Source organism: Leptopilina heterotoma, unplaced genomic scaffold (genome assembly GCF_015476425.1).
Source record: "Leptopilina heterotoma isolate Lh14 unplaced genomic scaffold, ASM1547642v1 Lhet_0, whole genome shotgun sequence".
In the NCBI taxonomy this organism is placed as follows: domain Eukaryota; kingdom Metazoa; phylum Arthropoda; class Insecta; order Hymenoptera; family Figitidae; genus Leptopilina; species Leptopilina heterotoma.
Window position 1 is genome coordinate 794,815 of NW_025110811.1, and position 14,685 is coordinate 809,499.

The 14,685-nt window shown below is 22.3% G+C and overlaps 1 protein-coding gene across 7 annotated transcripts in view; it reads right to left on the reverse strand.

Annotated features, from left to right (window-relative positions):
• LOC122499947 (FH1/FH2 domain-containing protein 3) overlaps positions 1-14,685 on the reverse strand; it is a 207,183-nt gene that overhangs the window by 15,621 nt on the left and 176,877 nt on the right. For 4 of the 7 annotated variants that reach the window (XM_043608655.1, XM_043608586.1, XM_043609059.1 and 1 more), the window contains 6 exons: positions 13,998-14,628; positions 5,919-6,260; positions 2,943-3,062; positions 2,528-2,662; positions 2,245-2,387; positions 1,832-2,099 (listed from right to left, as the gene is read on the reverse strand). In XM_043608655.1, the coding sequence (XP_043464590.1) occupies positions 1,832-2,099; positions 2,245-2,387; positions 2,528-2,662; positions 2,943-3,062; positions 5,919-6,260; positions 13,998-14,628 (1,639 nt within the window). Of the gene's footprint in view, positions 1-1,831; positions 2,100-2,244; positions 2,388-2,527; positions 2,663-2,942; positions 3,063-5,918; positions 6,263-13,996; positions 14,629-14,685 lie in introns of all 7 variants that reach the window. The other 3 variants (XM_043608814.1, XM_043608738.1, XM_043608892.1) reach the window with 1 other exon arrangement.

The window sequence follows — 14,685 nt, forward strand, 5'->3', positions numbered from 1 at the left end:
GAATTCCTAAAAAGCATTTTATTTATTTATGAAAATAATTAAATTCTTGCAAAGAATTTGATTAATTTTTAAAAATATTAAATTCTTGTGATGAATATTGTTATTTATGGAAATAATTAAATTTTATAAAAATTCCTGAATATAATTGGATTTTCGGGAATAATTTTTTTATTTATTAACATAATTGAATTTTTTCGAACAATTATTTATGTAAATAATTGAATGTTTGAAAAGAATTATTTATGAAAATAATTGAATTCTTGTAAAGAATTTTATTAAAATCTAAAAGAATAATTGAATTATTTCAAAAATATTTCATTAAAATTGTATTGAAATTTTAAAATAATTGATTTCTTTCGAACAATTTTATTAAAATATTTGAAAATAATAATTGAATTCTTCATAAGAATTTTGTAAACATTGTTTTAAATAATTAATTTTGTTCAAAACATAATAAATATTATGAAAATTTTATTTTAAATAACTGAATTATTGTTGAAAATTTTATTTATGAAAATAATTGAATTCCTGTGAAAAATTCTTATATTTTTGTAAATAATTGAATTCTCCCAAAGAATTTAAAAAAACCTTTTTTTAAATAATTGATTTTTCCTAGGAATTGAAATTAAATTTTTAAGAATAATTACATTTTTTGAGCAATTCCTGTAAAATTGTATTAAAAATAATTGAAATCCTGAAATGAATTTTATTATTTATAAAAATAATTGAATAGTTTATAATATTGTAATTTTCAAAAATAACTGAATTATTGAGAAAAATGTTATTAAAATGTTAAAAAAGAATTTAATTTCTGTGAAAAATTTGTTTTTTTTTAAAATCATTGAATTCTTTAGAAGAATTTTATAAACATTGTATTTAAAATAATTGATTTCATTCGAACAATTTTATTAAAATATTTGAAAATAATAGAATTCCGGTGAAAAATTCTAATATTTTTGTAAATAATTGAATTCTTCCACAGAATTTAAAAAAAACATTTTTTTTAAATAATTGATTTTTTCGAGAAATTAAAATTGAATTTTAAAGAATAATTATTTTTTTTGAGCAATTCCTGTACAATTGGATTAAAAATATATGAAATCCTGCAATAAATTTTATTATTTATGAAAATAATTGAATAGTTCCAAAGAAATAATAATTGAATTCTTCATAAGAATTTTATAAACATTATTCTAAATAATTATTATTTTTCAAAATATAATGAATATGAAAATTTTATTTTAAATAATTGAATTTGTGTGGAAAACTTTATTTATGAAAATAATTGAATTTTTCGATTAATTAATTTAAAATAGCATTAAAAATAATTAAAATTCTTAAATGAGTTTTATTACATTTATGAAAATAATTGATTCCTTGCTTAGAATTTTGACAAAAATTTTTTTTAAAAAATTGAATTTCGATTGAAAATATTATTATTAGTGAAAGTAATTGAATTATTGTGAAGAATTGTGTACAAATTTTTGTTAAATAATTGATTTTTTCGAAATTTTTTTGAAAATGCTATTCTAAATTAATTGAATTCCTGTTGAAATTTTATTATTTATGAGAATAATTGAATTTTTGATGAATTTTATCAATTTCTTGTTAAATAATTGAATTTTTTTTAGCGAAATTTTATGAAAATACTATAGATATTGAAAATAATTGAATTTCGAATATTTTTTTGAAAATAATTGAATTTCGAATAATTTTTCGAAAATAATTGAATTTCGAATATTTTTTTGAAAATAATTGAATTTCAAATACTTTTTTTTGGAAAATAATTGAATCGCATTAAAGAATTTGATTATAATTTTTTTGAAAATACCTCAGTGATCATTTTTCCTCTCGTCTTATTTCTCTCCCTATGATTGGCCTTTTTCTCTAGCTGTTGTATCACACGCTCTCGCGTCGTTCTATACTCGAGAGCAAATTCTGAAACAATTCTACAAAATTCATTCGGTTTTGAATCTTGAACCCGATGCAATGGTATCCCCAACCAGAGGACAAACTTGTGGAAACGATTTATAATACGTCTGTGGACAATACTGAGAACGATAATTCTCTCCGCGCAATCAGCAAGAAAATCCGACATTCTGAAAGCAGAAGGGAAATATTTAGAATTTAATACCAAAAATTTTTGTTCTATATTTTAATTTTTCGTTAATTTTATTATTCGATTATTAATTTTTTATTTTTACTAATTATTTTAGTTACTTTTATTTCTATTCATGTACTTACTTGACTTTCATCATCGTGGATCCGTCATGTTTGGCAATTAATTTCAAATGATCCCAAGACGCTTTGCACTCGCTTTCTAGTTTGAAAATATTTGAAGCAAGCTCATCAAAGTCGATTTTCGATGCTCTGGTGACAGCCCCAATCTAGAGAGTAACAATAAAAATTTTACCTTTTTTTCCGTCCATATAACAAGACTTTATAGTCTGAATTTTCACTTTATAGAAAATTCCGACTCGTTTACAAACTTTTCGCATTGCAAACTTTTTAACATTTAAATGCGTACCTCTGAATAGAGATCTGTGGAATCTGGAAACTTTTCCATTACCATATGGCAAAGATGATGAAGCAAAGAGTGTTTGTGAACCGTATCCTTGACTTCAGGTACTTTCGTAAGATACTCTAATTGAAATCCTTTTACCTAAAGTGCATTATTTCGTTTTCGTAAATTAAGAACTGTTAATTAATAAATTAATAAATCATTTAGTAAATCTAATATGAATCGATAGTTATGAATTTAGTTTGCTGAAAAATCAAGAATATTTTTGATTTTGAAGAAAAGTATTTCTACAAATTTCATAAATGATAGCAATGAATAATAGTCAATTCGCGATTGATATCTTTGTAAAATTAAACCCATTGAGAATATATCCTCACAAGACAGATTATACGGATATAATTTGTAGACTTTCAATACCCACCTCATTTCCGTTGAGGAATATCCCGATTGAGAGAAGCGTGCTCAGAATTCCGCGAAAAGTTTTATTCACTCTCAGTGTCTCCATTCCCTGCTTCAAATCCATCAAAGGGTCGGCAATTTCCTGTAAGTCACAAATGTCAGCCTTTTGCAATTTACTTCATTTCGTTTTTCTTGCATTCCATAAACCATATATATATATCTTCTCTAGTCACCAAAATTTTACATTCTCATCACATATTTTTGTATTTACTTTTCACTCGAAAAAATGCAACCCCACACGCAGATATATACTAGTTTCAACGTGAAAACAAAATTTTTATAATTCCCAAGAATAACCCTGTGTATTCAAAATTCATAACGCGTTTTCTAGCATCATGAAATTATGCGAAAATTATGTCACGTTCGAATTTCGTTTACCTCTTACTAGTTTCTAATTCCATCGGTTTGCCACTTTAGTGATCGAAAAATAAAATTCAAACATCTAATGTATAACCTTCTGAATAATGAAAATATCAATTTTCGATTCAATTTTTGTTAGAGATGAAATAAAATTAAAATTCTTTCTGGGTATTATGTAAAACGTAACTTTTGGATGATGTGGTTCTGAGAAAAAAAAATCATTTTCAAAACGTCGCAGTAGAAATAATTAATTACAAATTTCGTTTGACTTTTTCCTGACTTTTTCCTGATTTCCAGATAAAATTTTGACTTTTTCCCTCGTCCTGAAGAATATTCTGATTCACTTTAAAAATAATTAGATGCTAAAAAAATGTTCTACTGTAACTTCTTTAAAATTATTTTCATCGTTTCAATTCAATTAGTATTTTCTCAAATTTTTAAATAAAATTCTTCATTAAATCAATTATTTTTAATAATTTATGATAAAGTTCTTTTGAGAATTTTCAAATTCATTTGTTTACAATTTCGATTATTTGAAAATTCTTCAATTAATTATACATTAGAAAATAAAAACATCAAATAATTTCAAAAAAAAATTCCAATTTTTTCAATTGTTATTCAATTATTATTTTTTACATTTTTTAAATAAAATTCTTCTTTAAATCAATTATTTTTAATAATTTTTGAAAAAGTTCTTCTTTGCTAATTTTTAAATCCATTTGTTTACAATTCGATTTTACGTAAAATTTCAATTTATTGATTTATTCGAACATTCTTCAATTAAATATACATTAGAAAATAAAAACTAGAAATAATTAAATTATTGTCTAAAACTTTAACTAAAATTCATTTGTAAAAAAATTTGTATTAGAAAATTCTACAACTCAATTATTTAAATTCAAAAATAAATAATTCAATGAATAATTAAATGTTTCTTAAAATTGAATTCTTATAAAGAAATTTATCAAAATTTTTAAAAATAATTGAATTCTTTCGACGAATTTTAATACCAATTTTAAGAATAATTACATTTTTCGAGGAATTCGATGAAAATAATTGAATTCTTGTGATCAATGTTGTTATTTATGAAAATAATTGACTTCCTTTGAATGATTTTATTATTTATAAAAATAATTAAATCCCGGTAAAGAATTTTAAAACTTATGAAAATAATTGAATTACTGCGAAGAATTTAATGCCAAATTTTAAAACATTTGATTTTTTTGAAAATAATTGAAATTATGCCATGAATTTTATTAAAATTTTTAAAATCAAGTGAATTTTATTACTTTTAAAAATAATTGAATTCTTATGTTGAATACTTATTATTTATTCAAAACAATCGAATTTTGCAATGAATTTTACAATTCCTGAAAATAATTGAATTTTGTCGAAGAATTTTGCTATTCAATTATCAATTATAAAGATAATTGAAACGTTGACGACAATTTCTTTTTGCATTCTTTGAAAATAATTGAATTTCTGTGAAGAAATTTAATATTTTTGAAAATAATTGAATTCTTGTGATAAATATTGTTACTTATGAAAATAATTGACTTCCTTCGAATGATTTTATTATTGATAAAATTATTTTAATCCCTGAAAATAATTTTAAAATTGCTGCGAAGAATTTAATGAAAAATTTTTATTTGTTTGGAAAATAATTAAATGTTCGTGTAAAATATTGTCAAAATTTTTGTTTAATAATTGAAATTTTGCCATGAATTTTATTAAAATTTTTGAAAATAATTGAATTTTGTCGAAGAATTTTATTAATTTTGAAAATAATTGAATTCTTATGTTGAATATTATTAATATTTCTGAAAATTGAAAATAATTGAATTTTACAATGAATTTTATAAAAATTCCTGAATATAATTGAATTTTGTCGAAGATTTTGCTTTTTATAAAGACAATTAAAATTTTGACGAGAATTTTTAAAACATTTTTGAAAATAATTGAATATCTGTCGAAGAATTTTATTAATTTTGAAAATAATTGAATTCCTATGATGAATATTGTTATTATATAAATGAAATTTGAAAATAATTAAATTTTACAATGAATTTTATTAAAATTCCTAAAAATAATTGAATTTCTGTGAAGAAATTTTGTTATTTATCAAAATAACTGCGTTAAAAGTTTTGAAATAATTAAATAATATTAAAAAATTTATTCTTGTTGGAAATAGAAAAAAATTTTTGAATGTTTTTTATTAGAATTCATGATAGTTTCATAGTTTATGAGAAAAAACAAAAAATTCGCAAAAAATTCAGATTTTTCTTATAAATTCTAAACATTTAATTCTTTCCACTACTTTTAATAAAAATCCCTGACTTTTTCCTGGCCTGTGGAAACCCTGATATTATTCATCCCTGATTAAGAAAAGAATAAATAAAATTTCTTGTTTTTTGTCAAAAAAAAAAAAAAATGGTTACAATTTTTTTGATTTAGAATTTAAATCTCAGATTCATAATAAAGAGTCAAAAATTCCATTTAAAGAAAGATACTTGTAAAATTTTTCACCACACAAAATCTTGTCTAGTATTTGGAAAAAAAAAGAAAATCCAAAACAAACCTTTTCCGAATTTTCGAAATCGAGCTTAAAGGCCCATAGTTTCAGTCTTGCGGTCAATTCAGAAATAGAAGCTAAAGTAAGAAGGAACTGCTCGGCAGATCCTAGAGGAAGGTCTGGATTGGCGGCCTGCGCCTCTTGTATCCTCGATCTTTCCTCTTCCGTTGGTAACATAGTAAGAAGCTTTTCAATGCCCTCTCGATTCATAATTGTAGCATCCATTTTCAAAATAGCAGTCTTGATTGATCTCGGTGGTGGCAGTTTTGTCATTCCAATATTAATCGCATTCGATCTCTTGTGATCCAATACGATAATCTCTTTATTCTTGTTCATTTCCTGTTGTTTCTACATTCGAAAATAAAAAAAAATTGAAAAACCATAAAAATAAAAAACATCAAAATTTCATCAAAAGTGGTCATTTTTGAATTTGTTAATTTTATCATTAAGACAATAGCAGCATACCGAAAAAATACCAAAAGCAGTTAGAAAGCATTAAAATTAACTTCCACCATTAATAATAAGAACTTAAGAAGTCGAAAAATATAACTAAAGATTTACGAATTACAATGAATCGAAAATGGATCGACGATGAACGTACAACATGCTTTCCTTAGTTTCAAAAATTTTTCTACGATTTTAAAAGAAAAATTAAAAAAAAATGGCTTTTTTTTGAAAGCTAATAACATGTTAGTCGCAGCAAGAAGTTAAGATATGAAAACTCACCTCCTGTAAAATTCCAGCATGCCATTTTGTTGATTGCGTGCGAGCACCAAAAATATTGCAAAGAATACAAAAAATTAAAATTAGTTTTTTTTTTTTGCAGTTAACCATCACCATCTAATCACCTCATTAGTCGATTATAGTAATTAAATACATTAATAATTATTTATACATCTAATTGCCGTAATTACTATAAAGACCAGTAATTCAAAACGGTGGTAATAGTATCATTAATGTAACTATTATTGCGATTAATATGATTCCCTCAACCGCAAATTGCATTTAGCAATCAATTTACCGATGTGGTTATTTATGAACCGCATGACCATTATTCCCATTCCCAAAATATATATAGTGCTTTCAAATGTGACATGTACGCAGTGAAAGAAATTGTGGTTTAGCTTTAATGACAGTGGTTGATGTAAAGCTAAAATTTATAATTGGTAAACAAAATTAATTATTTTTTTTTACCAAATACTTGTTTTCTTTAAATTGCATTTAATCGAGTGATTAAAACTCGTATTTTAATACCCTATACTTTTAGGCTTAGAAAAATACCGCAAATACGAAAAACAGTTTGTAATATGGTAACTATAATTATACTACAATTGTACTGTAATTATAATTGTTATTTATAATTATTTATTTTAATTTTATTAATAAGTAATTTAATTTATTCATTAAATTAATTTAATTGTCATTTCTAATAACGTTACGAATTTTTAATTATCATCAAGAATTTAAAGAGAGTCAATTATTTTTACGAATATCGAAATTAATTAATTAGAAAGGCAGGCCACGCACTCATTTACTAAAATCTACTATTTACTACTTTTTTTTTTCACGATTTGCTACTATTTGGATACTTTTTTTTATTTGTTTCCCTAAAAGCTACTTTTTTCCATGTTTGAGAATTTACACAATTTTCAATTTGTTAACAGTTGAAAAAAAAAATTATTTAAAAAAATTTTAATAAAGTCAATGGAAAATAAAAAAAAAAAAATTTTTTTTAAATTTAAATAAAATTTTTTTGAACGATTCAATTATTTTCACAACTTTTTTCTAATTCAATGATTTTTAATATCTACTATTTTAATAGAAAATTTCCCAAACGAATTGAATAATTTGAAAAAATTTTGTTTATAAAATTCTTCGCAAATATTCAATTATTTTCATAAATAAAAAAAATTTCACAGGAATTCAATTATTTAGAACAGAATTTTACTAATATTTTTCGATAAAAATCAAGTATTTAAATAGATGTTTATAAAATTCTTCGCAAGAATAAATTATTTTTTAAAATTTTAATAATAATCGTTGCAAAAATTCAATTATTTTTAAAAGTAATAAAATTCTTCGCAGAAATTCAATTATGTTGAAAAATTTAAATAAATTATTGTCAAAAATTCAATTATCTTTGTAAATAATAAAATTCTTTTCCAAAATTCGAATTTTAAAATTAATGAAATTCTAATTTAATGACTTTGAAGTTTCAAAAATTCCAAAAATTAATTAAATCAAATTGTTTTCGATTAAAAATATTTCTTAACATTATTTTTCTTATAGATTTGAATCTGTAAATAAATGCATTCTTATAAAGAAATTTATCCATATTTTTCAAAATAATTAAATTTGTTACGAAAAATGTAGGTAATGAAAATCTTTCAAAATAAGTTAATTCTGACGAGAAATGTAATTAAAATAAAGTAAAAAATCTTTAAATTTTTAAAGAGTTTAATCAAAATTTTTAAAAGTAATTCAATTTCTGCGTAGTATGTTGTAATTGACATTTGATTAAATAATTTAATTCTTTCGAGAAATGTTATTAATTATGAAAATAAATGAAAACTTGTTAAGAATTTTTAGTAATAAATCAAAATAATTGAATTTCTACCAAGAATTTTATTTTCCGCTTCTTAGGAGAAGAATTAAATTTTGTCAAAGTATTTAATTAAATTTTTTTCCTCATAAAGAATTTTATTGATACTTTTCAAAGTAATAAAATTTTTGCGAAGAATTTTATTAAAATTCTTTAAAATAATTAGATTTCTGCAAATAATTATATTAATTATGAAAATAATTAAAATCCTGCTAGGAATTTAATCCAAATTTTTCAAAATAATTAAATTTTTTCGAGTAATTTTTGCAAATTTTTAAAAATAATTGAATTTTTTTAAAAAATTTTATCAATCTTTTTAAAAACAATAAAATAATAACAATTAATTAGGAAATTAGTTAATAATTGAATTTTTTTAATTTTCTATTTGAAATTATTACAAAAGTGAAATTAATATTGCGTAACATTTGCTAGCTTTAATTAAAATTGTTGCAAGAGTTCAATTATTTTTATAAATATTAAAACTAATCGGAGGATGTTAATTAATTTTAATACAATTTTAAATAAATTTCTCGAAAAATGCAACTATTCATAAAAATTCAAATAAAATTCTTTGAAGGATTTCAATTATTATCGAAAATTTTAATAAAATTCATTGCAACTATTCAATTATATTCAAAAATAATAAAATTCATCGCAGGATTTTAATTATTTATTTTTAATACAATTTTACAGGAATTGCTCAAAAAATGAAATTATTCTTAAAAAATTAATTTCAATTCCTTGAAAAAATCAATTATTTAAAAAAATAATTAATTTTAATAAAAAAAGATTAAAATTTTCACGGGAATTCAATTATTTTCAAATATTTTAATATAATTGTTCAAAAGAAATTAATATATTTTAAATACAAAAGTTAAATTAAATTTTTTAAAAATAATTCAATTATTCTTTTAGATTCTTTTAGATTTTAATAAAATTCTTCTTAAGAATTCAATTATTTATATATTTACATATATTAAATAATAAATATAAATTTATTAACAGAATTCAATTGTTCAAAAAATTTGTTGTAAAAATCTTCGTAAGAATTCAATTCTTTTCATGAATAATATAAATTTCTCAGAAATTAAATTATTTAAATTAGAGTTTGCTTAAAATTAGTCGAAAGTAAGGAATTATTTAAAAAAATTTTATAAAATTCTTGGTAAGAATTAAATTATTTTTCTAAATATTTAAATTCTTTCATGAATTATAAAATTCGTTGCAGGAATTCAATTTATTAGCTGGATAAGAAAGAAGTAAAATAATATTTTTGATGAAAATTAGGAAAAAGCCACGAAAATAAAAAATATGGATTTGTAATTTTTGTCAGTTTTGAGAAGTGTCTAAAACAAAGTTTTTTGTCGTCAAGAGCAATTTTTCGATAGCTACTTTTTTACTACTTTTCTTAATTTAAAAGCTTCTTTTTACTATTTTTTTTTTTTTTTAGTTTGAAAGCTAATTTTAGCTACTTTTTTAAAATTAATTATCGAGTGCGAAGTCTGTTGATGTTTTGATAAGACCTTGCGTCTCTTATTTGCAGTTTGGGAAAAAAACCATTTAAAAAAAATAATCAAAGATCAAAAAGTCGAGTTTTTTGATAACATGGAGAAACGATTTTTTTCTTTTTTTCATAAATTTGAGAAAAAAAATTGACTATCACTAAAAGAAAAGTGTTCTCTTTTGTCGTGAAACTATACGCAACAGCGGGGAAAAATAAAACTATTCAAATTTCGTTTCACAATGGAAACGTGTGAAGCGGTGAAATGTTTTATTGTGCGGAAATTCCATCATAGTATGAGCTGCATCGCCTCTCAGAAGCCCGAACACACAAAGGTACATTGCTTGTTAGACGAGCCACGCATCAGCGATGACTAGATATAAAAGGGGATGATCTCTTTTACTCGTCTTTGGTATTTCCGTATATTCTGTCATAAATTGGATGCACCTTTATTTTTTAAAGCATTTTTATTTCTTTTAACGATGCAACAAGTTAACAAGTTGTTGTTTACTTCAATTATTTCTACTGACAGAAATGGTTGTTTACAATAATAATAATATTAAAATTATTATTTTTATTATTATTATCATTATTATTAATAACAATTATAATTAAAGGAAACATTAAAGGAATAGAATAATAATAATAATTGTCCTGAGCTTGTACTGCAAGTTCCCTGCAAACTTATAAATTACTTGAAGAATTGAATACGTGTTTTAAAAAAAAAAGCCTTTTTTCGCCTGGTAGCGATAATTACGCTTCTAGCCAACGATAAGTAACAAAGTAACACTAAATTCACAAAGTTAATCTGTTTGGCAAGATTATGATATTAATTCAAAAGAAAACAAATAGGTTTTGTAGCAACTGACAGTTCTGATGTATTGATTATTTATAATCTCAGAGCAAATTGATTCTTGCGCGTGACAAAATTTATCGCCTCATAAATTATTGTATTATTAATATTTATCTTTTTAGAGACTAAAGATTCGATATTATGGAATTTGGAACTAGGAAGTTATAATCTTTTAAAAACAAAAAATACGTGGACGAAATATTTTTCTATTTTGTATATATATATTCATTTACGTAATATTTTGCGTTTCGTTTTCATGTGCTTCCATAGACGCGTTCATTTGTTTTACCACGTGGAAGATTTATGTGACAGTTATTTGGCATCACTGACACTATTAGTATTGCACTCGCACTAAAACGTAAATTTTGATAATCGAGTCGAGTGTTCTATAGTTTTTAGATCAAATGTCCTTTCCAGGCTTCGTACTCGATAATTAATTTTAATAAAGTAGCAAAAAGTGGCATAAAGACAGAAAAAAAGTTGTAAAAATAAAGCTATCGAAAAATTAAACTTGACTCAATTTTTTATAATTTCTTAATTACATTCAAAAACAGAATAATTTTTTAAAATAAATATTTAAATACCAATTTATTTTTTTCACGGGAATTTAAATATTTCAAATTATTTCAATGTAACGAATTTTTGAAATTTAACTATTTCTCAAAATTACAAAAGTCATTCTTTCAATATTCAATCATTTTTTTCGTGAAATTTATAAATAAAATTATTCAAAACTTTAATCATTTTATTTTATTCAATTTTAAATCAATTCTTATTAGAAACGTCTACGAGAATTCAATTATTTAAATAATAAATAATTTATCTGAAAAATTAAATATTTCTTAAATTTCAATTCTTATAAAGAACTTTATCAACATTTTTTAAAATAATTTAATATCTGTGTAGTATTTTATTAAATTTTATTGAAACTAATTGAATTCCTAAAAAAGCATTTTATTATTTATATAAAAATAATTGAATTTTGCAAAGAATTTTATTAAAATCCCTAAAAATAATTGAGTTTTCGGTAATAATTTTGTTATTTATCTTTAATAATTGAATTCTTTCGAAGAATTATTTATATGTAAATAATTGATTTCTTGGGAAGAATTTCATTAAAATCTAAAAGATGAATTGAATTATTTTCAAAAAATTTAATTAAAATTGTATTTAAAATAATTTTTTCTTTCGAACAAATTCATTAAAATATTTAAAAATAATTGAATTCTCATAAAAAATTCTAATATTTTTGTAAATAATAGAATTCTTTCGAAGAATTTAAAAAAACATTTTTTTTAAAATAATTTAATTTCTTCGAGGAATTGAAATTAAATTTTAAAGAATAATTGCATTTTTTGAGGAATTTTTATAAAATTGTATTAAAAACAATTGAAATCCTGTGATGAATTTTATTTTTTATGAAAATAATTGAATAGTTGATAATATTGTAATCTTCAAAAATAATTGAATTCCTGAGAGAAATTTATTATAATAATAAATTTATTAATTACATTAAAATGTTTAAAAAGAATTGAATTTCTGTGAAAAATTTTGTTATTTTTAAAAATAATTTAATTCTTCATAAGAATTTTATAAATATTGTTTTGAATAATTAATTTTTTTCGAATTAATAATAAATATTATGAAAATTTTATTATTTTAAATAATTGAATTCTTGTGGAAAACTTTATTTGTGAAAATAATTCAATTTTTCCATAAATTAATTTGAAATAGTATTAAAAATAATTGAAATACTGCGATTAATTTTATTATTTTTGAAAATAATTGAATAGTTGCAATAAGAATTTTATTAAAATTTTCAAATATAATTGAATTTCTAAAAAGAATTTTATTCTTCAATTCTTCATGAAAATAATTGAATTATTGTGAAAAATTTTATTAAAGAGTTTTAAAATAATTGAATTTCTGTGAAAAATTTTGTTATTTTTAAAAATAATTGAATTCTTTATAATAATTTTATAAACATTGTTTTGAATAATTAATTTTTTCGAAATATAATAAATATTATGAAAATGTTCTTTTAAATAATTGAATTCTTGTGGAAAATTTTATTTGTGAAAATAATTGAATTTTTCGATTAATTAATTTAAAATAGTATTAAAAATAAAATTGAAATTCTTCGATGAGTTTTATTATTTATGAAAATAATTAAATTCTTGCTTAGTGTTTTATCAAAAAATTTTCTAAATAATTGAATTTCGATGAAAAATATTATTATTAGTGAAAGTAATTGAATTATTGTGAAGAATTGTATACAAATTTTGTTAAATAATTGTTTTTTTCGAAATTTTTTTGAAAATGCCATTCTTAATTAATTGAATTCCTGTGGAAATTTTATTGTTTATGGAAAATAATTAATTTTTGGATGAATTTTATCAGTTTATTTTTATGAATTCTTTTGCAAAATTTTTTGAAGATACTAGATATTGAAAATAATTGAATTTCGAATATTTATTGAAAATAATTGAATTTCGAATATTTTTCGAAAATAATTGAATTTCGACTATTTTTTGAAAATAATTGAATTTCGAATACTTTTTCGAAAATAATTTAATCTTTTTAAAGAATTTGATTATAATTTTTAAGAATAGTTTTTTGATTTCTAGTATTAACGAATTTAAAATAGTGTAAATTCTCAAAAAAAAAAAAAAAAATAGTAGCTTTTAGTGGCTGAAATCTAAAAAAAGTACCCAAATAATAGCATAACGTAAAAAAAGTCGTAAATAGTAGGTTTTAGTAGATGAATGCGAAGAAGATAACTTCTTTTTTGAAGAAATATTTAATTATTATTTTTCTATCTAGAAATTAGCAAAGATTGCATGGTAAGCTTGCCGCAATCTTACCGAAAATTTTAGTACTATCAAGATTGTCATAAATTTTTATTTTTCTTTCCTACGAATTTATTTGAACTACCATTATAATTAGTGTGTTAAATTGTTTCATTATTGCCATACCAATAGAGAGGTGTCTAAAGTATATAATGCGTGAAAGTAGTGTTTAGTGTCATGTTCCAATAAAGCAAGTTAATAACGTTTATTAATTTTGTTGTGGACGCGTGTCCCGATCCCAAATCCAATACCAAATATTTTAGAAAGAAAAATCTCTTACCTTTGTTATTAGATCCTTTGCTCTACTTTCAAAGAGATGCTCCAATTTTTGTGTGTCAACTGGAATTGGCGAAAGTTCGTCCCATATCATTTTATTTTGATCGAGTCTCGATAAAATAATGGGATCATCTCTGACCTCCTTCCAAAAGAGTTTCACGGTTTTCTTATTCTTTTTGGTTAAATTTGGAGGCGGACTTTTTGGTAAATTGTTAGATTCTGTGGAGTGATTTCGAGTTGAACGGAGATTAACGTCAAATATCGGTGGTGGACCACCACTGGGTAAAGGTGGGGGAATTCGTGCACCAGGAGGCGGGGGTGGTGGTGCACGATAACCCGCAGGAGGTGGAACCATTGGAGGTGGTGGCGGTGGCACTCCGTTTGTCACATTAACAGGACCAAGAACATCGATTTCATCGTCCGTATTGAGATCCGTAAAGTCTAAATCACAAAGACAGAGAGGCCTCTTCAATTTATTTATCAATTCCTCCCAATGAAGTTCGTTCTCAGACTTTTTCACTTCCGCTAATTTTGGTAAATTATCATTCGTCGGGGATTTTACAATATCGGCCTTTGATTTCGATTTTGCTAGACCTTCCTTCGCTTTTGAAATTAAACCACTCATATCTCCTATCCTGAAATAAAAAAATAATGTTTTTTTTTTTTTTTTAAAGAATGAATGAAAAAAGTTT